Below are 23,502 nucleotides of genomic sequence, written 5' to 3'. Positions count from 1 at the left end.
ATCCCGGGCGCCCGGGCCCCCCCACAGCCCCACCCCGCAGCGAGGCCCCGCCCCCTCATGCATATGCAGGTACGCGGGTGACGAATGGGCGAGCGAGCTGTCAGTCTCGTCCCGAACTTGTTGGCTGCGGGCGCCGGGAGCGCGGGCGCGCAGAGCCGAGGCCGGGAACCGCCGCAGCCGCCGCCGCCGCCGCCGCCGCCGCCACTACTGCCGCCACCGGGAGGGAGCCGGGTCCGGCCGGAGCGCGGCTGCCTGGGAGCCGAGAGCCACCGCCCCCGCGCGTCCGCCGCCCCCGCGCGCCTACCGCCCGGGTCCGCGCGGCGCCGCCTCGACCCCGCCCGCTGCCGCCGCCTCTGCTGCTGCCGCTGCCGCTGCCGCCGGCGCTCGGAGGGCGGGCAGCGGGCGCTGGGAGGCCGGGGCCGGGCGCGCAGGGGCGGCGGCGGCGGCGGGCCGGCGGGCGGGGTCGAGGCGGCGATGCGGGCTTGGGGACGGGGGCGCCTGCCCCGGCGGCTGCTGCTTCTGCTGGCGCTCTGCGTGCAGGTGAGCCGGGGGCGCGGACGGAACGCACCGGTTGCCCCTCGGGGCCGGCGGCACCGCCTGCAGACGCCGCGGTTCGCAAGCCCTCGAGGCTGCGCGGCGCGCGGAGGGGTGGGGGCGGGGCGCCCCGGCTCGCGACCCCGGCCCGCGCCTCCCTGCGCTCTCGCTCTGCCTTATTTTTAGGCGGCACGGCCCATGGGCTATTTCGAGCTGCAGCTGAGCGCGCTGCGGAACGTGAACGGGGAGCTGCTGAGCGGCGCCTGCTGTGACGGCGACGGCCGGACGACGCGCGCGGGGGGCTGCGGTCACGACGAGTGCGACACGTACGTGCGCGTGTGCCTCAAGGAGTACCAGGCCAAGGTGACGCCCACGGGGCCCTGCAACTACGGCCACGGCGCCACGCCCGTGCTGGGCGGCAACTCTTTCTACCTGCCGCCGGCGGGCGCCGCGGGGGACCGGGCGCGGGCGCGGGCCCGGGCCGGCGGCGACCAGGACCCGGGCCTCGTCGTCATCCCCTTCCAGTTCGCCTGGCCGGTACGTGCGCCCCCACCCCCGTCCCTCGGCCTTCCCCTCCCTCGGCGCCCGGCCCCCGCCGCGCCCGCCCCTGGGCCCCTCAGTCCCTCGGCCTCCCGGCACCTGCGGCCCCGGCCCGGCGTGCGAGCCGCGCGCACCCGGACCGGGCGGGGCGGGGCCGGCAGGGGGCGCCGCGCGGTGGGCAGACCCCGGGCGCCTGCTCCGTGGGGCCGGGTCCGCGCCCGGCCACGTGGGCGCGCGAGGGTCGCTGCGGGGGCGGGGTGGCCTGAGCCCGCGTGCGCGGCGGCGGCCCGCGGCGTGTGCCTGCGTCGCCCTGCGCGTGTCTGTCTGGGTGGGGAGGCCCCGCGAGGCGCCTCGGGCCGGGCAGGCCGCGGAGGCATGTGCGCCGCGCGTGCTGGGGCTGGTCTGGGGCAGGCCCCGGCGGAGCCGCCCGGGCCCGCGGCCAGCCTGCGCCCGCCCCACTGTTTCCTGGATGCCCGGGGGTGGGGGTGGGGGTGCGGCTCCGGCGGGCACCCGGGGACCTAGGGCTCCCGGAGGGCCTAAGGCGCTTGTGTTGGTGGCAGCCTTTGCCGTTGCCCAGACCCCGGGAGGACTCAGCGGGGCTAGGTGTTGGGTTCTCTGCCGGCCGTTTTCCATCCTTGGGTTTTGGTCCTGTTTGTCCTCTGCAGGAGGGGTGGGAGCCTGTGGCGCAGGAGCCCTGGGCCAGGGGATGGCGATAAAGATGTGGCCCACCGGTGAGGGCTGTCCCGGGCCATGGTGGGTGAGGGCTGGGACATGGGCGGCCGGCCAAGGCCTCTTGCTGCCTGAAGTGGCCTGAGCAGGCCTCGCTCTGGCCCTGGCCCTTCAGTTCTTTGTGCTGTGGGCACCGACCTGGGTGGGGCGGGAATGAGAGAGCACCCTGAAAAGTGGGACCTCCCTGTGCAGGACTGGGTCTTCGGCTGGCCCGGGCTTGTGAGCAGGTGGTGGCCGGAGCAGGGTGCTGGGCTGTGACTGAATGACTGTCCTTCTGACCCGGGAGCTCTGACCGGACCAGCCAGTAGGAGGCAATGGCAGTAGATCCACCTGGTGCCCTGGTCTGAAGGAGACGAGGCGTGGAGACCTGGCGTCCTTTGCAGAGCCCCCCCCCCCCCCCGGGCTCTAAGCCCCCCATTGGCGTCTTTTCCTGAGTCTGGGCCGGGGCCCCACCTGCTCCCCCGTCTCTCCCCTTTCTGATCTCTGGTCACAGCCCTGCCCCCACATGCTAGGCTGGCCTCTGGGGTCTCTCTTGACCCTGGGGCTGCAGGTGGGGGATGCGTCGCTGAGGAGGAAAAGGCAGGGGCAGGCCTGGGAGGCCCCGGGCGCTAGGATGAGCCCAGCCCCCTCGCCCCCGCAGCGGCGCGGCAGGCAGGTCTGAGCAGGGCCCGCAGCCTGTCATCTGCACTGGGGCCAGAGCCAGCAGGGTTCAAAATCGCTACCTGAGGATGTGTTTTCTGCTCGAGTTGGCAGCAGTGGGCGTGGGGGCAGGGAGGCCTTGGAGGAATGTGGCGGGCCACCGCGTGTCCCTCACGGCTCTCGGCCCCGCTGGCCGGCCCTGGGTGGAACGGGATGGGGCAGGCCCTGGCCTCCCCAGGCAGGAGTCTATAGTCGGGGTACCAGGTCTTGGGCCAGCTCGCCTCCCTTCCTGCTGCTCCCAGCTTCGTCCCCCTGGGAGGGGTGGCTGGCCCACCCCCAGGCAGGGAGAGGGGTCTTGCGTTGGGGGGCCATGCCTGTCTCCCCTTCCCCGCCGGCAGTGTAGCCTGGCTGCTGGGCATGTAGCGGGTGCGGTGATGCCAGCGCCCTGGTATTTCTGCTCGGCAGGCCGCAGCCCCGTGGCCACGCTGTTTCTGCTTCGTGCAAGACCAGCTCCATCCCACGAGTTGGGCTGAGTTCGGAACCCCGAGTGCCCACTGGGGAGTCCGGCGAGGGCTGTGCCTTGCTGCCTGGGGCCCAAGGAGGGGGCTTTGGGGGAGAGGGGGGCTCCTGTCCTGGGGCTCTCGACTCTCAGATCCCCTGGAGAATGGGGTGTGGGGAGCCACCCTCTGCTCCCAGCCCAGGTCCCCTGAGGCAGGGGGACTGGGAGCCAGCCTGGGCTCCGCACTCTCTCTGCCCCTCCAGGGACCCTTCCCCCCCATCCCCTGCCCCCCCGGCCTCGGCCAGTGCCCCAGGCCTGGCTGGTGAGGTGACCCTCTGCACCCTGATCTGGTCGCCTAGTCTGGGGTCCGCGTGCCATCTGTCATCTGTGGTTTCAGGTTGGTGTCAGGCTCAGCTTTTTGGAGAGGGGTGGGTTCAGGGTCTTGGATGGGGGGCAGTGCAGCCTGGCATCTCTTCTGATGCCCTCTACCTCCCACGGCCCCCCGGGAGGCCTTTTGGCTCCGGTGCCTGGCCTGTAGCTAGTGGGGTGGAGGCTGTGCGCACACATGCACGCTCTGCTGGGGCGTGGCAGGGGGCCACCGGGGCTTGTGGTGGGTCCTGGTGGGGTGGGCTGATGGAGGTGTGTCTGGCACTGGGGGCCCTGCCTTGAGTGAGGGGGGCTGCTGCCCAGCTAGAGGCCAGCCCTGCCTGCCTGGCCCCCGTTGTGGTACCCAGGACCCGGTTTCCAGGTGGAGCCCTCTCCCCGCAGGGGCATAGTGGCTTCTAGCAGGTGACTGTGTGTGGTCGCAGGGAGAGGCAGCAGCCACTTGTGGACAGCAAAGCTGGAGTCGGGAGAACCCAGGTGGGCGTGGGCTTTGTCCTCTTGGAGGGGGCCCTGGGGCTGACCCCGTTCTGACAGTACAGCTCCCCTGAGACCCTAGCGACCCACTTTCCCACTTGTGAAATGGTGCCAGCACGTGGTCTTGCGAAAGGGGGAGGGGCTGCAGGGCTTATGCTCAGGGAAGCCCCCAGCCTCGCTTCCCGCCGGCCTTGTCCCACCCCCCGCCCCAGCTGCCCAGCAGGCTAGAGTCCCTTGAGGACTGGTGTGCTGAGGGTTGTGGGGGGGACTTTGGCTGGTGGGGGCGGGCTGCCCCAGGTGGGCCACTGGGGTGTGAGCACAGGGCCCAGCCTCACCTCATCCAGCTGCCGGGGGCTTAGCTGCCGCATGAGCCCTCGGCCCACGGTGGGCCAGGCCAAGGTCGCCCTTGGTGCCATGAGGCTCCGTCTTCTCCTTGCTCCCTGCCCCCGAGGAGCTGGGGCTGCCGTGGGAGCGTGGGGGCTGCCGTGCACCCTGACCCCTCCAGCCCTCCCAGGATCCCCTCTGTGCCCAGGGGCCCAGCGTCTCCCCACCCCGTGCCCTTTCAGCAGGGGCTTAGCAGGCTGCACCCGCCCTGTGCCCAGTCACGGGTCTGGTAGACCCAGGTCTAGGTCAGGGCTTTGGTCCTGGGGCAGTGGGTGGGCTCTGGGTGCCCTGGCCAAGGGTGGACCCAGGAGGGCTGCCTCAGCCAGTGGAGGGCTTGGGCCTGGCTCGGGGCTTTGTCCCTGAGCCTTGGGGGGTCGGGGAGCAGGGCCGCAGCTTGGCCAGGAAGAGGCTGCTGAGGGAGCCAGGCTCCCGGGGGCACTCGGAGGTGGTGTCTGGGATGGGCTGGGCCGATGCTGGATTTTGTGGTGGAGACAAGCATCTCTCCTTGTCAGGCCTGAGCAGGGGTCTCTATCCCCAGGTGTGTCTGGTGTGACCGGGTTTGGCTTGGTCACGGGCTCTGCTGCCGTCCCCAGGGTGCGCACGATGGGGTGCTGCCACACCGAGGGCTGCCTGCCCACGGCGGGTGGGGTGCACCCAGGCCAGCCCTGGTGGGTCGCTGGTGTGGAGTGCGGGCCCCTGGGTTCCCTCGTGGGAGGGCTGTGGTCCACTCCTGCTGTGGCCCTGGGGCCCAGCGCCTTCTGGGGAGGTGACCCCCCCCCACAATGACAATGGAGGCAGAGCCCTGGGACTCTGCGAAGCTCGGGTTTCAGGAACTGTATCTGCGCCTAGAGCTCCTGGCGCTGTGGGGGAGCCCGGTCGCTGATGCAGGGCCCCTCGGGGGTGGGGGAAGCAGGTTGGTGCCTAGGGCCAGGGCAGGGGGTCCCTGGGCTGTGCTAGGCCTTCTCAGCCTGGGGTGCCCTGGGCCACGGGGTGCTGTGGGGTGTGCTCTGCCCTATGCCGTTTTCCTGTCTTTGCGCTGCTGCTTCCTCATCCCTTTCTGGGGTCAGACGAAGGGTTCAAACCCAGCCTCAGGGGTGGGCCAGGGAGGCTGGGCTGAGGGTCTGTGCGGTGGGTCAGGGCAGGGTTTCTGGAAGAGGGGTGGCTGGGCCTTCAGGGATTAAGGCCAGCCGACCGGATGGGTCTCTCGAGGTCGGCAGGCTGGTGGCCCAGGGAGCTTAGCCAGGGAGCTTCCTCTGCCTGCTCACCAGGGAAGCCGGCTCCGGCCCGGCGTGGCAGGGAGTCCTCCGAGGCCTCCAGGCCTGTCGCCTTTTCCTGTTCTGAAGAGGTGTGACAGAGTCCTGTCCTGGCTGGAGGCCCATGAGCAGCAGCTCTGGAGTGAGAGGTTGCCGTTTGCAGAGGAGAAACTGAGGCCGGGGTGGAGGGGGCGCCAGTGCCGCCGGCTCAGGTTCTCTCCAGGTGACTTCCTGCCGTCCAGGTGGAGGGAGCCCAGCTGGCGGGCGATGGGGCCCTTGGGGTGGGCGGGCAGGTGCGCGTCCCTGTGGGAGCAGGTAATCGGAGCCCTGGGCTTGGGCGAAGGCCGCGGTAATTCTACCCGGGAGGCTGGCATGGGGTTTCCTAGGAGCCGGGAGGAGCTCCCAGCTCCCAGAAGCCCAGGCGCGGGGAGGTGGGCCGTGGCGGCCCGTGGGAGGGCACCCTGGGACATTCCTCCACCGGCCCTGCCGGCCGGCTTGAGCGCCATGGCCCCGTCCTCTTGGGCGCAGCCCCTGGTCAGCTCTTGCTCCCTTCCGGGCCTCCCTCATGGCCAGCTCTGCCAGGTGGCCGGGGTGGCTGCCGAAGCCCTGGTGGCTTCTGGTCTCATTTAGACTCAGCTAACGGCTGCCCGCTTTGCTCAGCACCAGAGTGGGCAAGGGTCTGACGGCCCCACACGTCTGACCCTGAGTCCTCTGTGCCCACAGCCCTGCTCTTCCAGCCCTGGGGCCCCGCCGCAGGGCCTTCTGCTTGGGATGTGTCCTGCCTTGCTCTGTGCAGCCTCAACCTAAGCAGCACCCTCCCCAAGGCCTGCCCTGACCCCCTGTTAGAACGGTATCTCCGTTCCCTCCCCCTGGAGCCCCTCTGACTCACCCATCCACACGGGCAGAGGCTCCAGTCCCCTGGAGCACAACTTGGTGCACCCTTGACGGGTGGGTGGAGGGACGGATGATGGGTGGATGGTGGGTGGGTGGGTGGATGATTGAACGAATAGAGTGGATGCAGCCTGTGGAGGTTCCAGGCACGGCAGCTGTCCCTGGGAGTGGGACCGGCCAGAGACAGGCTGGCTGAGGGCATCATTCCAGGCAGAAAGGGGGCGCTGTGTGGGCAAAGGCTCAGGGCCAGGGTGGGCGTGTTGGGTGCTTGGGAGGAGGCGGGAGCCACAGGGAGCCCTGAGAGGGCTCTGAGCAGCAAGGAGGGTGGGGTGGGGCGGTGGACAGTGTCCCTGGAGCTCGCGTGGCTGCAGGAAGCCTTTGGAGGAGATGGGCAGGCTGGACACTGGGCCTGCTGGCCTGGCGGGTGGGGAGCAGTGGCAGGATTGGGCAGATGGGCTTCAGGGCCTCTGAAGAGGTGGAATTGAGAGCCTGGGGACAGCCCCACGGGGTGGTGAGGGTTCTAGAAGGATAGAGGGTGGTTCCTTGGGTGGGTGGGGGTCCTAGTGTGGCTACTTGTGTGTTTGGGGGTGTCGAGGGGCAGGTGTGGGTAGGCTGGGCTCAGGGCAGGGGCGGCGGGATGGGCGGGGCTGCAGGAAGCTGAGGGTGGGCACCCCTGTCTGAGCCCTGAGGCCGTTGGAGGGGCGGGAGGAGGAAGGGCAGTCGCAGGCGGGAGCTGGGACAAGGGGAGGGCTGTGCTGTGCTCAGGGTCCCACGGCTGTGTGCGCTTGGGCGCGGCAGGCTGCTCCTGGGGGCCGTGGGGCCAGGCCGGCTGGCCAGGCGGGGGCTGGGGTTTGGGCACTGGCAGGAGGCTGCAGGGGTGAGGGGTGGTTTTCCAGGCACAGCCAGATTGCAGGAGTGGAAGGGGGGGCCGAGGGCGGGAGCAGCCTCCCCGCCCCCCCCCCCCCCCCCCGGCGTGGTGCCCCTCAGGCAGGCCGCTGGCCAGCCTGAGGCCCCCGGGCCAGGGCGGAGCTGGGCTGGTGGACGGCTGGTCCGAAGAGAGGGCGGGTGGTGTGGAGGGAGAGGTGCGGCAGCCCGGAACCGGGCAGGGGGCGCGAGGCGAGGGCCGAGCTGTGCTGCGGCGCGCGGTCATCCTCACGGGGTGGTCACCCCATTGCGCCCCGAGGGCCAGATGGCCTGGGGCTGGGGCACGACCCCGGGCTAAGGCTGCCTCGGGCGGTCCCTGGGTCTCCGCTTCACCGCCGTCTGTGTGGACGGGGGCCCCGTCTGCCGCACTTCCCGTTCTCGGGGGAGGAGGCCGGGGGGTCGCGGGTGGGCCGCTTTGCAGTGGGCCTGCCGCATCTGGGGGGGCTGCACCAGGGGGCCTCACGGTGGGCGCCCCTCCGTCCCGCTGTCTCCGTGTGCCTGGCAGAGGACACTGAGTGGTGACGGGGCATCGTCTCTGACACGGGCTTGAGGCGGGTCGGTCGTCCTGTTCCCCACGGCGGCTCGGGCCCCAGTGCGGTGCCCGGGGGCCCCTGTCTGCGGCGCCTCTGGCCGTGCCTGCTGCTCTGTCTGGGTCATTCGTCCTCCTTCCTGTGCTGGCCCGAGCCTTTGTGCCACGGAGGGGCAGCGTCTCTCCTTCAGGGGGTCTGCTTGCAATCTGCTGAGACGTGGCCCAGGATGGTGCCAGGCAGCTGAGGGCTGAGGGTGGGGGGCAGTGGGCCAGGGCTGGGCTATGGCCGTGTTGCGGCCGGCAGAGGGAACCTCAGGTACCTGACCAGTCCCTTCCCTGTGTCCACAGCGCTCCTTCACCCTCATTGTGGAGGCCTGGGACTGGGACAACGACACCACACCTGATGGTGAGTCAGCCTGGCTGGGCGGGCCTGGGTGGGCTCTGTCTGGGGGCCTTCCCCAGGGCGCTGGGAGGCTGACCCCTCATTCACGGAGATGTGTGTAGCCAGGCTCCTGGTCCTTGGCCTGCTGGGGACGGCAGGAAAGCTGTCTCTATCCTGAGGTCTTGCGAGCTATCTCCCGCTTTGCCCTGGCTGCCAGGAAGCTCATCCACGTTGGTGGCTGTGCACACGCGCTGTCCTCCTCCCCAGCCTCAGCTTCACTGGTGCTGTTCTGCTGGGCACGCTTCTCCCTGAGCCATCACCAGCGTCCTGTAGCCCCTGCTGATGCCCACCCCTGAGCCTGTTTTGGGGGGCCGTGGCAGTGGCATAGCGGCCCCCTCCCTGCCTGTCTGTCCCGGAACAGCGGGAGTCCCTGGCCAGTGTCCCTGCTGTGTGTCTTTTTGAGGCCTACCTGCCGGCAGGCCTGCATGTGGGGGGGTGTCTGTGAAGGCCTGAGGTGTTCTGTGGCTGGATGGGGTGAGCACTGCGTGTGCAGCAGGAGCAGCAGGAGCAAAGGCCCTGAGGCAGGAGTGAGGACCACGTGTTTGGGGGCGTGGTGATGACATCGGCAAGGCTGAGGTCAGGTCGTGGCAGTTCTGTGGGCTCATCTGAGGCTGCGGGGTCCTGGAAGCGGGACTGCTCAGGCTGCAGCGAGGCGGGCAGACTGCCAGGCCCGGGGGGAGGCTGTTAAGCGAATCCAGGTGCTGGTGGCATGTATGTGGACCAGGAGCAGCTGTGCGGCTGAGAAGGACTCTGGCCGCCCTAAAGGCGGAGGCGGGGTCTTGCTGACGAGCTGGACGTAGGGAGCGCGGGTAGGGGTGGCCCGAGCAGCTGCAGGGTGGAGAGGCCATCCCAGGGACGGGCTGGGGCACAGGGCGCGTGGGCTGCGTTCGGGGCAGCATCAGACCAGGCTTGGGTCCCACAGGGGATGATGCCGTGGAGATGCAGAGGGCCCGGTTGGGGGCAGCCGTCAGTGGGGACTGGGTGGGCAGGCGATGGCCGCCTAGGGCATCGCCTAGGGCCGCCGTGGAGGACACGGCGATGACACGGTGCGTGGCCGGGGCCTGGCGAGGAGAGGGCCAGCCTTCGTGTGCAGCTGGAGGGAGAGGGTGCAGCGGGAGCCTTAGCTTTCTGCTGCAGGATTTTCCAAACTGGTACAAACGCAGAGGGAAACGTACCAGGGACCCCACGTGGCCGTGGTTGCCATCTCAGGGCGCTGCCACCCGCACGGCAGCTTGGTTTGCAGTGAGGCCCAGCCCCTGGATCGCTGGATCCACGCGTTCTCGGGCCTGTTTTAAGATGGGGGCAGCAGCCAGCAGTGGGCTCACGGGGGAAGGGCCTCCCGGGGGGGGGACGCCCAGGCCGTGGTGGCGCCCGGGGCACAGGCGGGGCGGCCCCAGCCCAGCCCTCCTGTTCTGCATTTGGGGCGCTGGAGTCCCTGGCCGGGGGTCCCCGCTGTCCTGGCTCGGGGCCCTCCTTGCCCAGCCGCTCTGATGCTCTGGGGCTGCCGGCTGGGTGGTTTCCGGGCTGGGCTGCCCCCCCCCGGGACAGGGCGGCCCTGGCTGACTCCGCCGCCTCCCCAAGAGGAGCTGCTGATCGAGCGGGTGTCGCACGCGGGCATGATCAACCCCGAGGACCGCTGGAAGAGCCTGCACTTCAGCGGCCACGTGGCGCACCTGGAGCTGAAGATCCGCGTGCGCTGCGACGAGAACTACTACAGCGCCACCTGCAACAAGTTCTGCCGGCCCCGCAACGACTTCTTTGGCCACTACACCTGCGACCAGTACGGCAACAAGGCCTGCATGGACGGCTGGATGGGCAAGGAATGCAAGGAAGGTGAGCCAGCCGCGGGGCCGCGGGCACCCAGCCCTCTCCCGGCCCGCCGGGCTGGGCACAGCTGGCTGCAGCGGCGCGTCTCTGCTCCCTTTGTTCGCAGCTGTGTGTAAACAAGGATGCAACCTGCTGCACGGAGGGTGCGCGGTGCCCGGGGAGTGTCGGTGAGTGCCGGCCGCCGGCCCCTCTTCGCTCTGCGCGTGCTCGCTGCCTTGGTGGGAGCCGGCTAAGTGCCTGCTCTGCGCAGCCCCGGGCACCCGGTGGGGACAGCCCTTGAAGGTGGTGTGGCCAGGGCCGGGGAGGGTGGCCAAGGGCCATTTTGCAGGAACGTGGCTGAGGCGGTCTGGCGCACGAACGCCCAGGGCCGGGGTCTGCAGCACAGGAGCATGGAGGGCTCGGTGGCTCGGGCTCCTGGGGTGACAGGGAGCGCCGGAGGGGCTGCAGCAGGGTTTGGAGCAGAGGCACGTGGAGCGGGAGGCCTCCGTGTGGGAGGAGCCAAGCAGAGCCCCCCCCCCCCCCGCCACTGACCCGTGGGGATCCGGGATGGGGGGTGTGTGCTGCCAGGGTCCCTGGGAGGGGAGAGGGGGCTGCGTGCTGCGGGGTCTCGGAGCGGCTTCGACTTGGTGGGGATCAGGGCGGACCCCGAGTCTTCCGTGTTCTGTGCCACTGAGCGGTGGAGCCGCTGGGACGGGGGCAGAGCGGAGGTGAAGGGGAGGTGGTCTCTGCCTTGGCGGCTTTGTGGGGAGGGCCCTGCAGCGTTCAGGCAGTGCTGCCGCCCGGGCAGAGGCAGAGGCGAGATCGTGGAGCCAGCTGTGGTCTCCTGCGGGTGAAGCTGGGCGGTGACGAGGAGGAGCTGGCAGGGGTCACTGCCAGGAGTCGGAGGGAACCAAGGGGTGACACAGGGTTGGCCCGAGAGCAAGGGGTCCCACAGCAGGGGGAGGCCATTGGAGACCTGGGGCGGGCATCATTGCCAGCTTGGGCAGGGTCGGGCTTGAGGGGAGCCCTTCTGCCTGGTGGGAGAGCGGAGAGCAGGTGCGTGGAGCAGCTGGGGCGCGGGGCCAGGGGCTTGGGTGGTGAGGGCTTAGCGCAGGGCGTTTCTACAGTGTGGGTGCTGGGGGTGTCTGAGGATGGCCTGGGAGGCGGGGCTGGGGACGAGGTGATGCCAAGGGCAGGCCCTCTGGAGGGGCCGGCGAGTTGGCTGGGGCAGCAGGTGCGGTGAGCGGGCCTCTGTCCCAGGCCTGGTGTCCCCCGTCCCAGGACCCCCTCTGGGGGCGGGTCCGCTTTCTGTGCGTTTCTCAGTTGAGGGCAGACACCCACGGAGGGGAAGTTTATGGAAGGGCCGGGCCTGGGAGCTGGCGGGCGTGGGAGTCAGGAAGGGAGGGCGCGGACCCCCTGCTTGTCCTGTGGTGGCTTTGGCCTGGGCGGTGGCACGTGGGACAGGGCAGGGAGGTAAGGCGGGCCGCCCAGGGAAGGGTGGGGCTGGGCCTTCGCCCACCCAGCCGCTGGCCCTGCCAGGCTCCAGAGGAGATGAGTGGGTCTCTAAGCGGTGTGGAGACGGGCCGGGGGAGGGCAGCTGGGGCCCGGCCCAGGTGGGTCCACGTCTGGGGGGGCAGGCCCCTCTGGGAGCTGCATTCTGGGCAGGAGAGCTGGGTGTGGGACTGCTCCCTTCCCCTGAGCCCTGCCCCTAGCCTGTGGGGTGGGCATGACCCTGGCAGACAGGTCCGCGGGTCCTGAGCGAGGCGGGGCTGGGTCCCCACCCCACGCACCCTGGCCTGGCCCCAAGCGGTGCAGGTTGGGTCCTGCTGGGGCTCTGGGTGGCCAGTGACCCTGCAGCTGGGTGGCGGGCGGGTGGGAGAGGCCCGTTGGCGCATCCTCCACCGTCCGTGTGGGCTGTGTGGGAAGATGGGGCGGGGGCGGGACGCCCAGGGACAGAGGCCGTAGGTGAGCCCCCCCTCCTTGGCCTCCCCCCTGGCCCCGTGGGTGAGGCCCAGCTGCTGCCTGGACTCAGGGCTCAGGTTACAGCGCAGGACAACCCCCCACCCCCACCGGATGCCGCGGAGATGGCGGTGCCTTCCTGCCGCCTCCTCCCTGCGCCTCTGGAGCCGCAGGCCAGGAAAGCTGGGGAGGTGGGGCCTGGAGAGGGCTGCCCCACCCAGGGCTGGGAACAGACTCTTGGGACCCTCGCGCTCCCTGGCGGGTGGCCTGTCACGGCCCCCCCTCGGCCGCGGTCTCCCCACGTCGCCTGCAAGGCGGATCCTGCGTGGAGACACGTAGCCCGCACCCTGTGTTGGGGCCTGGACGGCGGAGCCCCGTCCCACAGCCTTGGTTTCCCCTGTCCTGCACCCGCCCAGCTGGCCGCTGTCCCTCCTGGGTGCCGTGGACCTGGGGGCAGCCCAGGAAGGGCCGTGCCTCTTCTCCTTTACAAGAATAATCGCGTGGGGGTGGGGGGGCGCAGACACCCCTCCTTCCCGTGAGACCTCTGAGTTCCAGGGCGGGTCCTAGGGGTCCTGGGACCTGGGCATTCGCTGCAGGGTGCCCGGCTTCCCCCTCGCAGGGCAGGGCCCGGGCAGGCGGAGGTCCGGGCCCGGAGGGCTGGCCACGCCTGCGGTGGGCCTGCGCTGATGGCCCGCCTCCTGAAGGACTTCCCGGCTAGGACGCCAGCCCGCCGCTCGGGCAGGCCCAGGCCTCAGGGTCATGGCCTGGGAGCCAAGAGGTCTCTCGGGCCCTTTGCCAGGGAGCGGGTGACTCCTGCTGGATCAGGAGATCCCTGGATCGGGTCTTTCGCAGCCTGTGGGTCTCAGTGTCCTATCTGCGGACACGCCCTGGGTGGGCCTGGTGGCAAGAGAAGCTACTGCCCTTGGATCGCAGGTGAGGCTGCGCTGTGCCCAGGGCTGGCAGTCCCCCCCCTCCAGGCCCTGCTGCCCCCTGGCCCTGGCAGCACCTGGCCTGAGTAGCACTCTCACCCCTGGGGTCCCAGCAGGGCCTGCCTTTCCTGCGTCTGCTCCTGGGGCCCTGCCCAGGTTGAGTCCCAAAATAGCTCTGGAAGGAGTGACTGGACAGCTGCGGCCAACCACGCGAGGCCAGCGCCCGGGAAGTGCCCGTGACCCACGCCTGGCCCGGGGCCTGCTCCAGTTCAAAGGCTGAGGCCGCCAGCCCGCGGGTGGCTCACGTGACTCAGCGCACGTGTCCCCAAGCCACCCTAGGAGTGGCCACAGCTCCTGGGGCCCCGCGCTCACCCAGGGGCCCTCATGTCCCTGCTCTGGGCGTCACGCCCCTCGGCCTCCCCCAGGTGCAGCTACGGCTGGCAGGGGAGATTCTGTGACGAGTGCGTCCCGTACCCGGGCTGCGTGCACGGCAGCTGTGTGGAGCCCTGGCAATGCAACTGCGAGACCAACTGGGGCGGCCTGCTCTGCAACAAAGGTGCAGGGTGGGCGGCAGGGCGGCTGGGGGGCCCCTGTGGGCGGCTCCAGGCAAGTGGGGAGCGAGGAGCGCGGCCTGCCCCCTGAGCACCCACTCCTGCCCCCAGACTTGAACTACTGTGGCAGCCACCACCCCTGTACCCACGGCGGTACATGCATCAACGCAGAGCCCGACCAGTACCGCTGCGTCTGCCCGGACGGCTACTCGGGCAGGAACTGCGAGCGGGGTACGTCGGGGCGGGGCGTCTGGCAGGGCGGGCTTCTCTCTGGCCTTTGTGTGGTGGGCACTGCCTCCCCACCTCAGGGCCCTGGGGGATGGGAAGGGAGGCCTGGGCCTCCACACCCACCCCTCTGGTTCCAACACAGCTGAGCACGCCTGCGCCTCCAACCCGTGTGCCAATGGGGGCTCCTGCCACGAGGTGCCCTCGGGCTTTGAATGCCACTGCCCGGCGGGCTGGAGCGGGCCCACCTGTGCGCTTGGTGAGTGCCCACTGCAGTGCGTCTGGGGGGCTCCGGCGGGTGGGGGGTGGACAGCGTGCTGGGGTTGGGGGTGGAGTGGCCGAGTCCCTGCCTGTGGCTGTGGGCCTAGTGGTCGGGGGAGGGTGACAGAAAGACCCAGGTGTGTCCCTTCCTTCCTGCACAGACTCCCGGCCTCTCAGGGCCCCACTGCCCCTCCCTGTGCGACCCCCCTACACCTCCCACATCCCTCCCTCTGACCCTCTGCAGACATTGACGAGTGCGCCTCCAGTCCCTGTGCAGCTGGGGGCACCTGCGTGGACCAGGTGGACGGCTTCGAGTGCATCTGTCCTGAGCAGTGGGTGGGGGCCACCTGCCAGCTGGGTAAGGGCCCCCAGAGGTGGGGGGGGCGTGCATGGACCACGCTGCGCATGCTGCTGGCGCTGCTGGGCTGCGGGCTCCGGGGCTGGCGGGGCAGGCGGGGCCTGGGCCCAGCACGCCCCTTGTCTCGTTCACAGACGCCAATGAGTGCGAAGGGAAGCCGTGCCTTAATGCTTTTTCTTGCAAAAACCTGATTGGTGGCTATTACTGTGATTGCGTCCCGGGCTGGATGGGCGTCAACTGCCACATCAGTCAGTATGGGTGGGCGGGTGGGCAGCAGGCGGGCAGGGCTGGGGGAGAGGGAGGGCGCCCTGTGACCCGCTCCTCTGCCCGCAGACATCAATGACTGTCGGGGGCAGTGTCAGCATGGCGGCACCTGCAAGGTGAGGTGGGACCAGCCACTGTCGTGCACCTGTGGGAGGGGCCTTGGGGCTGGAGGTGCCTGCGGGGCTCATGCAGGGGGCTCACCCCCCACCCTGCCCCTTGCGCCCACCCAGGACCTGGTGAATGGCTACCAGTGCGTGTGCCCACGGGGTTTCGGTGGCCGGCACTGTGAGCGCGAACTGGACGAGTGCGCCAGCAGCCCCTGCCACGGCGGCTTCTGCCAAGACCTGGTTGACGGTTTCCGCTGCCACTGCCCCCAGGGCTTCTCCGGGCCGCTCTGTGAGGTGAGGCCTGCGGATGCACTGCCTGCGCTCTGGGCCCCAGTGGCTGCCCAGGAGGGGCCACGGTGGGTGTTGGCCCTGCAGTGCCCCGGGCTCAGGGTTAGATCCAGAGTCCCAGCTCCCTGGCTGGGCAGGGGCCGTGGGGGGTGCAGGGTCGCTGCTTGTCCTGACCCGTCCCTTCTAGGAGTGGGTGGGAGCCCTGGCTGGTCAGCTGGCTGCCCCTCAGCAGGCTTCCTGAGGTCCAGGGTAGAGGTCCTAACTCTCTGGGCCACGGAGCCTGGTGGCTGTGCTTTGGGAAGGACCCACAGACTGGGCTCAGGGTAGCCCTGGGGGTTGGGGAGGGGGCCAGGAGCTGGCCTTCCTGCCCTGAAGCTGAGGGTGGCAGGAGGGGCCCTGCAGGTGTGTCCGTGCAGCCGTGCAGCCGAGGGGCCTGGACGGTCTTGGCTGGGCAGCCCTAGCGCTCTGGCTGCAGAGGCTGAGGCCCGCAAGCTGAATGGGGCCTGGACCTTGGTGATTCCTTGACTGGACACCAGGTCTGACTCGTCCCCCCTTATCAGTGGCCCTTGTGGATGCCCCGTGCCCCGCAGGTGGACATCGACTTCTGTGAGCCAAGCCCCTGCCAGAATGGTGCCCCTTGCTACAACCTGGAGGGCGACTATTACTGTGCGTGCCCTGACCACGTGAGCGGCAAGAACTGCTCTGAGCTGCGTGAGCCTTGCCCAGGCGGGGCCTGCAGAGGTGGGTGGGTGCGGTGTGGGTGTGGCCTGCAGAGTGGGTGTGTTGTGGGCGGGGCCCGCAGAGGTGGGTGTGTTGTGGGTGGGGCCTGCAGAGGTGGGTGCAGCTTGGTGTGGCCTGCAGAGTGGGGGCCTTATGGGCGGGGCTGCAGAGGTGGGTGTGGTGTGGGCGGGGCCTGCAGGGTGGGTGGGGCGTGGGTGGGCTGGTAGACGTGGGTGTGGCCTGCAGGGGGTGGGGCCTGGAGACAGGTGGGCAGGGTGTAGGTGAGGTCTCTAGGGTGGGCGGGGCCTTAGGGGATGGGCGGGGTGGGTGGGGCCTGCGGGGCGGGGGTGTGGAGGCGGAGCGGGCTGACTCCTCCCGTCTCTCTGGCAGTGGTCGATGGCTGCGGGTTGGAGCCCGGGACCCGGGTGGCCGGCGGCGTGGCCCCCTCCAGCGTGTGTGGCCCCCACGGACACTGTGTCAGCCAGCCTGGGGGCAACTTTTCCTGTGTCTGTGACAGCGGCTTCACGGGCACCTACTGCCACGAGAGTGAGTGGCTGTGGCCCGTGGCCGGGCGGGGGCTGGGCGGCTGAGCCCCAGCTAACCCCCGCCTCCCGCAGACATCGACGACTGCCTGGGCCAGCCGTGCCGCAACGGGGGCACCTGCATCGACGAGGTGGACGCCTTCCGCTGCTTCTGCCCCAGTGGCTGGGAGGGCGAGCTCTGCGACACCAGTGAGTGGGTGGCACTGCCCTCCCTCGGGCCTTGGGCGCCCAGCACCGGCGCACCTCGCTGCCCACCGGTCCCAGGGGGTGGCGGGCTCTGCTTGGCCTGTGTGTGTGGCAAGCCCCCCCACCCCACCCCCGGGCACCGGGCCTTCCCTCCTCGCCCACCTCCATCTCTTCCCGGCCCAGCTCTGGTGCCTCTTCCCCGGGAACCCCTCCCTGAGCGCCGGCGACCCCTCGCTGACCGGCGTCCTCGCCCCCAGATCCCAACGACTGCCTCCCCGATCCCTGCCACAGCCGCGGCCGCTGCTACGACCTGGTCAACGACTTCTACTGCGCGTGTGACGACGGCTGGAAGGGCAAGACCTGCCACTCGCGTGAGTGCCTGCCGGGCCCCCGCACGGGGGGCTGCGTGCCAGGACGCTGCCCGCTGCTGCGGGGCGTGCCCACTGAGCACCATGTACCTGCAGGTGAGTCCCAGTGTGACGCTTACACCTGCGGCAATGGGGGCACCTGCTATGACAGCGGCGACACCTTCCGCTGCGCCTGCCCCCCCGGCTGGAGGGGCAGCACCTGCAACATCGGTGAGGAGCCCCCTGGCCCTGGCCACCCTGTCTGGGGCAGAGGCGTGTGGGGACCCCGTCTCCCCAGAGCTGAGTGAAAAATCCTTCCCCCCCCCACAGCCAAGAACAGCAGCTGCCTGCCCAATCCCTGTGTGAACGGGGGCACCTGTGTGGGCAGCGGGGACTCTTTCTCCTGCATCTGCCGGGACGGCTGGGAGGGCCGAACCTGCACGCACAGTGAGCTCGCGCTGTGGGAGGGAGGCTTGGGGGTGGGGCCCCACTCCTTTCCACCCTGCCCCCTAGGCCTGCCCCCCTGGACTCTGCCCTGTGGACCTGCCCTCTGCACGTGTCCCCCCAGCCCAGGCAAACCCCAAGATGCTGGCCCGCCTCTGACGGAGCCTAGGCTGCCCAGCCTTGGTCTCTCCCGTGCATTCTGGCCTCTGCTCACCACCTGCCAGCCCCTCACCCTGCAGCCCAGCCTCCTACGCAGCCTCCCAGGGCCACCCAGCCCCCCAACCTGGTCCCGGGGGACTGGCGTAGGGCAGTGTCCACAGGTACCCCAGATGGGCACAGGGTGCCGGGCAGGTGGCTGCCATGCCCATCGTCCCCTTTTCTCTCGTGCAGATACCAACGACTGCAATCCTCTGCCTTGGTGAGTGCCAGCCCTGGAGGCGAGCCAACGGGGGGCTCGGCCTGCTTTGGGGCCTCTGTGACACCTGCCGTCTCTCCTGCAGCTACAACGGTGGCGTCTGCGTGGATGGTGTCAACTGGTTCCGCTGCGAGTGTGCGCCCGGCTTCGCGGGTCCCGACTGCCGCATCAGTGAGGGGCCAGGGGCACCGAGCGGGCGGGGCGGTGGGGCCCCAGCCTTGGGGGCTGCTCCCGGCCGGGCCCAGGCGCCTGGAGCCAGGGTCGGTGACGTCCACGCACCCTGGAGGATGGTGTAGCCACGGCCAAGTCCAGCCAGACTCTGAGCCGCAGCTCTCCCTGCCTGTGCCCTGCTGGCAGCACCCCAGCAGCTGGGGCTGCCCCACAAGGGCTGGGGTGTTGGTGCCTGTGGCCCAGACTGGCCGGGGGGCTGCTGCCTCCTGTTGGCGGGGCCTCCCTGCTGTCCTGAGCCGCCTCCTCGCTGCTCGCTGAGCCGGCCGTCTCTCCCGCAGACATTGACGAGTGCCAGTCTTCGCCTTGTGCCTACGGGGCCACGTGTGTGGACGAGATCAACGGCTACCGCTGCAGCTGCCCGCCCGGCCGGGCCGGCCCGCGGTGCCAGGAGGGTAGGTGTGGGACCCCAGGGCGCGGCTGTGCTTTGTGGGGGCCTGGCCTCCGCCACCGACCCCCCACCTCTCTACCCCGCAGTGATGGTGTTCGGGAGGTCTTGCTGGTCGCAGGGTGTGCCCTTCCCACACGGGAGCTCCTGGGTGGAGGATTGCAACAGCTGCCGCTGCCTGGATGGCCGCCGGGACTGCAGCAAGGTGTGGGGGCGAGGCCGCTCCGTCTGGCCCTGCCCGTCTCCCCAGCCCCCGCCCGCAGCCCTGCCTGTGCCTGACGTCGCAGTGTCCCTGGCCTGGGGTCCCCCCCCGCCGTCCATCTTCGACCTCACTGGGCACCCTGGGGGGTGCTTGGGGAGGGGCTCTGCTGGGTGCCCTGGGAGGCAGGCCCCTGGGTACAGCCAGGCCTTCCTGGTGCGGTTGGGAAACTGAGGCGCGACCTGGCTCCGGCCTCAGAGCCCTGGGCCCTGCCTGGCTGTTCTCAGGGCCGCCCCTGCTCTGGTGGGGTCCTTCCCGGGGCCGAGTGCACCCTGGCAGCTGGGGCGGGGTCGCAGGCCTCGCTGACTGCGGCCATGTTCTCCTCCCCTGGCGGTGCTCTCCACGTGCGTGTCCGGCCCAGGTGTGGTGTGGGAGGAAGCCTTGCCTGCTGGCCGGCCGGTCTGCTGCCCTGAATGCCCAGTGCCCGCCTGGGCAGCGGTGCCAGGAGAAGGCCCCAGGCCAATGCTTGCAGCCACCCTGTGCGGCCTGGGGGGAGTGTGGCGCCGAGGAGGCCCTGCTGCCCAGCACCCCCTGCCGGCCGCGCTCCGGCCACCTGGACAACAACTGTGCTCGCCTCACCCTGCGCTTCAACCGCGACCAGGTGCCCCAGGTGAGCCCCCCGCGGGTCTGCAGAGCCCCAGCGCCGCGGGGGGGCCCCTCAGATGGCCCAAGACCCCGCTTGGCTGCGCAGCCGCCTGGCTGCAGTTCAGCGCCTGTGCAGCGGTGGGGGTGGCTGTACCGTCACTCGTGGGGTTAGATGAGAAGGAGTGTTGAGCCCAGGAGAGGCTGTGCGTGGCCGGCCTGGGCCCAGGTGCCCATTCGTCCAGCTGTCCCAGGGCTGAAGGTGGCCGTGGGCTGCCCACCCTGGGCCTGTGGGCTTCCGGGCAGGCCAGGCCAGCCTGCAGCTCTTCAGCTAGCTCCTGCTCCTTCCAGCCTGAGCGCTGGAACCCAGGAGGGAGGGCTTTAGGACTGGGTGAGGCCTGGCCCCCAAGGCCCGGCAGCCCTGCGCGTGGCCGTGACCTGCGTCCCAGCAGGGGCGCTGTGGGAAGCCAGTTCCAGCCCTGGCCCCCATGTCTCTGCTCTCTGCCCGCAACGGGCTGTGCCCAGGGTGCCAGCTGAGGGGTGGGTACCCTTAGCTCCTTGGCCTCGGGGCCCTGCTCACATGTAGCTCCTCTCTGCCCAGGGCACCACCGTGGGTGCCATCTGCTCAGGGATCCGGGCTCTCCCAGCCACGCGGGCGGTGGCCCGGGACCGCTTGCTTGTGCTGCTCTGTGACCGGCCGTCCTCAGAGGCCAGCGCAGTGGAGGTGGCCTTGGTGAGTGGCGAGTGGGGGCCTTCCTCTTCCAGGGTCCCGCTCTGAAGGAGCTCCTGGGAGGGGCTGGGGCGAAGGGCCTGGGCCAGGCTGGCCCTTAGGTACTGGGGCTCATAGACGCAGGAGTCCCCTCGGGCGCAGCTCCGAGTGATGGGGCTGTGACATCTCCGTGCTCCCTGCTGGAGGCTGGTGGAGCCTGGCGGGACTAGAGGACAGGAGCGGGCAGGACACCCCTGCAGCTTAGGGGGCCAGTGCAAGCAGCGGGGACTCGGGGCAAGGGTCCCTGGAACTGTGGGAGGCAGCAGGTGGTGGGGTTCAGGGACTGTACCCAGACAGGGAAGGGGACTGGCCAAGGGCCCGGGTGGACAGCGACGGGGTACAGCTGGGGGACCCCTCGAGGGCAGGGAGGGGGTGAGGAAAGCTCGGCCACTCGGCCAGGGGCTGGGCCATCAGGGTGGGGGGCCCTCGGATCCTGACTTGGGACCGTGGGGCTGAACTGTGGGGCAGGTTGGGGCCTGGGTGCCGTGACAAGGCCGGGGCCTGCTCTCTGGATGGGTGGGTAGGGTCGTAGGTGGAAGCCTCGGTCTCCTGCAGCCTCGTCTGCACCTTGCCCCCTACTCTGCCTGTGCCCCGGTGTTTGTGGTAGGAGGGTGCCCACGGGCTTAGGCTGCCCTGAGTTATGGGGTCTGGGCCTGGGTATCTGCGTGGGTCCTTGGCTGAGTGGGTGTCCTACCCAAGTAGGTCTCAGATGTCAGTAGGTGGCACAGGGTCGGGGAGGCTGAAGTTGGGGGGACGTGGATGGGGAGGAGGGGAAGGGCAGAGCAGTTTTTCAGGGTGCTGGCAGGGTGCCAGCATTGGAGTAGCTGGGCCTGCACGGTGGCAGCAGGGGTGGTGCTGGGTCTACGGCGTCCCCGGGTCTCCTGGCATAGCCAGCCAGGGTCGGGAGCTTGCCTGGCAGGGACAGCCATCCCTGCCCCGGTGTCCGGGGGTCCGTGGGAGGCGCAGAGCAGGCCACCCCCGCTTCCCTGCCAACTGCCCAGTGTGCAGGCAACCCCTCAGGGCCCCCCCCCAACCCCCCAGCGCGCTCCCCCAGGTCAGCCCAGCTCCCAGACTGCCGCCTCCTGGAGCTGCCGGCCTGGGGGGACGCCTCGGCCTTTCCTGGGGCCATGCTCCCAGCGGGGCGGTGTCGCGGGCGGCCTCTCAGCACTGTCCTCTGTCCCAGTCCTTCAGCCCGGCCCGGGACCTGCCCGACAGCAGCCTGATCCAGAGCGCGGCCCACGCCATCGTGGCCGCCATCACCCAGCGGGGCAACGGCTCGCTGCTGCTGGCCGTCAGCGAGGTCAAGGTGGAGACGGTCGTCATAGGCAGCTCGTCCACAGGTGAGCAGTCGGGGGCGGCGCCTTGGCCGTCGGGGCGTCCAGCCTGCGGGACCCTGAACCGCCGGCCAGGGGAGGGGCCCCGGCCCCAGCGCCCTCCCCGTCGCCGCCGCCGGGGGCCGGAGGAGCGGGCGAGCCCGGCCCGGGGCGCTCACGGCACCCCCGCCCCAGGTCTGCTGGTGTCGGTGCTGTGCGGCGTGTTCAGCGTGCTGTGTCTGGCGTGCGTGGTCACCTGCGTGTGGTGGACCCGCAAGCGCAGGAAAGAGCGGGAGAGGAGCCGGCTGCCGCGGGAGGAGAGCGCCAACAACCAGTGGGCCCCGCTCAACCCCATCCGCAACCCCATCGAGCGGCCGGGCGGCCCAGGCGGCGGCCCCAAGGATGTGCTCTGCCCGTGCAAGAACTTCACGCCGCCCCCGCGCAGGGTGGGCGAGGCGCTGCCCGGGCCGGCGGGCGGCGGGGAGGACGAGGAGGACGAGGAGCCCGGCCGGGGCGAGGACGACGCCCCGGAGGCCGAGAAGTTCCTTGCGCGCAAACTCACCAAAGACCCCAGCTGCTCGCCCGGGAGGCCGGCCCGCTGGGCCCCGGGCCCCAAAGTGGACAACCGCGCCGTCCGGAGCATCAGCGCTGCGCGCCGCGCCGGCAAGGAGTAGGGCGACCCGGGAGCCCGCCGGGCGCCCCGGGACCCTCGCTGGGCGCCGGGCGCCGCGCCCCCCACCGGACCACAGGAGGCCGAGGCCGTGTGCATAGTTTATTTTGTGTAAAAAAGCCCCACCCAAAGCAAAAAACAAATGTTTATTTTCTGTGTTTCTTTAACCTTGTATAAATTATTGGATGACAGGTGGGAAACAATGGAGTATTCTCAGATAGTTGCTATTTTTGTAACGTGTCTGTGTCGCACGCGCGTGTGGCCGAAGAGAGCAGGTGTGTCCGTGTTCGCACCGGATTGCTTATCGTCTGTCACCAGAGGTGGCGAACCATTTACAGACTCCTCCTTCATTCCTCACTCGGGGTTCTCGGTGGCCCCAGGCCGGAGAGCCCGTGGGACCCGTGGCTGTCAGTGGGACCACCTGTGGCTGGCAGTGGGACCCACGGCTCTTGGTGGGACCCGTGACGTTCGGCGTGGCGCGTGGCTGTCGGTGGCACCTGTGGTTGCAGCGGGGCGTGAGGTCCTTGGTGGGCCCGAGGCCCGTGGACAGACCCTCGCCGGCCCGTCCCCTGCGGTCCGCCGTCCTCGCTTGCTCCCGCCCGGAACACCTGCCCCAGAGATCTCTCCACTGTGCTTTCAGAAGTGCCCTTCCTGGCTGCTCTGTTCCCCGGGACGGTGGCAGTATCGAAGCTTGTGACAAGTGCCTTCACACAGACTCTCCCCTCGCAACTGTCAGCGTCTGCCGTGGGCACCGAGCCGCTGCCCGCCTGCCGGCCCCGGCCACCCCTCCTCGTGAAAGTGCATTTTTGTAAATATGTACATATTAAATGAATCACTCTGTATATTTGATTTAATAACTTAAACGTTTTGGCCTCCCTGTTCTTTGGATGCTGTGACTTTGTTTCCTAGAGTTGGGCCGGGGACCGGGTGTCTGGGGGCTGGAGGGTGGACCTCGCGTGAGCGGCCCGATGGTCCTGCTGACCCTGGAGTCCCCATGGGCTGGGAACGCCTGTAAGGGAGTGTGACGTCTCTCAGCCATGAAGAGCTGGCAGGGCTCAGGGGACTGGGCCCACGGCACCCGAGGCTGTGAGTGGCTCTCGCATCTGAGTGGGCGGACTGGGCAAATTGGGATGCAGCTTGGCCCCCTGGGGGGCGGTGACAAGGGCTGCCTCTGGCCTCCACCAGTCTGGGCGCGGGCCGCTGAGGGGCGGGCGGTCGCCCGGTCGTGGGATTTCCTTCAGCCTCGTGTGCACAGCGCTCACGGCCGCCCCGGCTGGAGAGGCCCCAAGCTTCGAGTCTCCTTTCAAACAGTGTATGTGACTTGGGCCCGTGTTCCTGGGAGAGGCAAGTGCCAAGGACCTTTGTCCTGGAGCTCCCTGCGAGGTCAGGGGACAGACCACTGTTCAAAGCCCAGCACATACGAAACCCAGGCTCCGTGAACAAGAACTGCCGCAAGTTGCCTGACGGGCTGCAGGTGCATGTCGGACTCTCGGACCCAGAGTCTGAAAGGCATTTGCTGGCGCTGCTCAAACAAGACGGCTGGGCAAAGCGGATGGGAGCCGGGAAGTAACCTCGCAGTTTTGAAGAAGAAACCGGGTGGGACCCGTAGAAATGACCAGTTACCACCCCCAAGTGAAAACCCGGAGAGCGGCTCTGTGATGCGACACTG

The 23,502-nt window shown here is 69.7% G+C and overlaps 1 protein-coding gene across 4 annotated transcripts; it reads left to right on the top strand.

Annotated features, from left to right (window-relative positions):
* Positions 1 to 456: 456 nt before the first annotated feature.
* On the top strand, positions 457 to 22,714 carry JAG2 (jagged 2). 4 transcript variants are annotated; one of them, XM_021081547.1, is made up of 26 exons: positions 457 to 540; positions 721 to 1,071; positions 8,129 to 8,186; positions 9,804 to 10,055; positions 10,156 to 10,216; positions 13,342 to 13,472; positions 13,579 to 13,698; positions 13,838 to 13,951; positions 14,198 to 14,311; positions 14,446 to 14,559; positions 14,645 to 14,691; positions 14,806 to 14,976; positions 15,561 to 15,711; positions 16,081 to 16,236; positions 16,308 to 16,421; positions 16,676 to 16,789; positions 16,883 to 16,996; positions 17,096 to 17,212; positions 17,600 to 17,627; positions 17,710 to 17,795; positions 18,134 to 18,247; positions 18,330 to 18,445; positions 18,861 to 19,109; positions 19,683 to 19,814; positions 21,034 to 21,190; positions 22,474 to 22,714. In XM_021081547.1, exons 1-26 carry the CDS (start codon positions 475 to 477, stop codon positions 22,662 to 22,664), a joined length of 3,438 nt encoding a protein of 1,145 aa, XP_020937206.1. In that variant the 5' UTR covers positions 457 to 474; the 3' UTR covers positions 22,665 to 22,714. The 4 variants fall into 4 exon arrangements, with proteins under 4 accessions (XP_020937206.1, XP_020937204.1, XP_020937207.1 ...); XM_021081545.1 differs by having other exon boundaries at positions 21,359 to 22,696; XM_021081548.1 differs by lacking the exon at positions 14,446 to 14,559.
* The last annotated feature ends 788 nt before the right edge of the window (positions 22,715 to 23,502 follow it).

Source organism: Sus scrofa, unplaced genomic scaffold, assembly GCF_000003025.6.
Source record: "Sus scrofa isolate TJ Tabasco breed Duroc unplaced genomic scaffold, Sscrofa11.1 Contig1914, whole genome shotgun sequence".
In the NCBI taxonomy this organism is placed as follows: domain Eukaryota; kingdom Metazoa; phylum Chordata; class Mammalia; order Artiodactyla; family Suidae; genus Sus; species Sus scrofa.
The sequence above is the reverse complement of the archived record's forward strand: the minus strand, read 5'-3'. Positions and strand labels throughout refer to the sequence as shown.

Coding starts and splice junctions, on each gene's coding strand:
- JAG2 (XM_021081545.1), top strand. CDS start 475: ATGCGGGCTTGGGGACGGGGGCGCCTGCCCCGGCGGCTGCTGCTTCTG. Junction 16,790..16,882: donor GGGCAAGACCTGCCACTCGC/GTGAGTGCCTGC, acceptor ATGTACCTGCAG/GTGAGTCCCAGTGTGACGCT. Junction 17,796..18,133: donor GGGTCCCGACTGCCGCATCA/GTGAGGGGCCAG, acceptor TCTCTCCCGCAG/ACATTGACGAGTGCCAGTCT.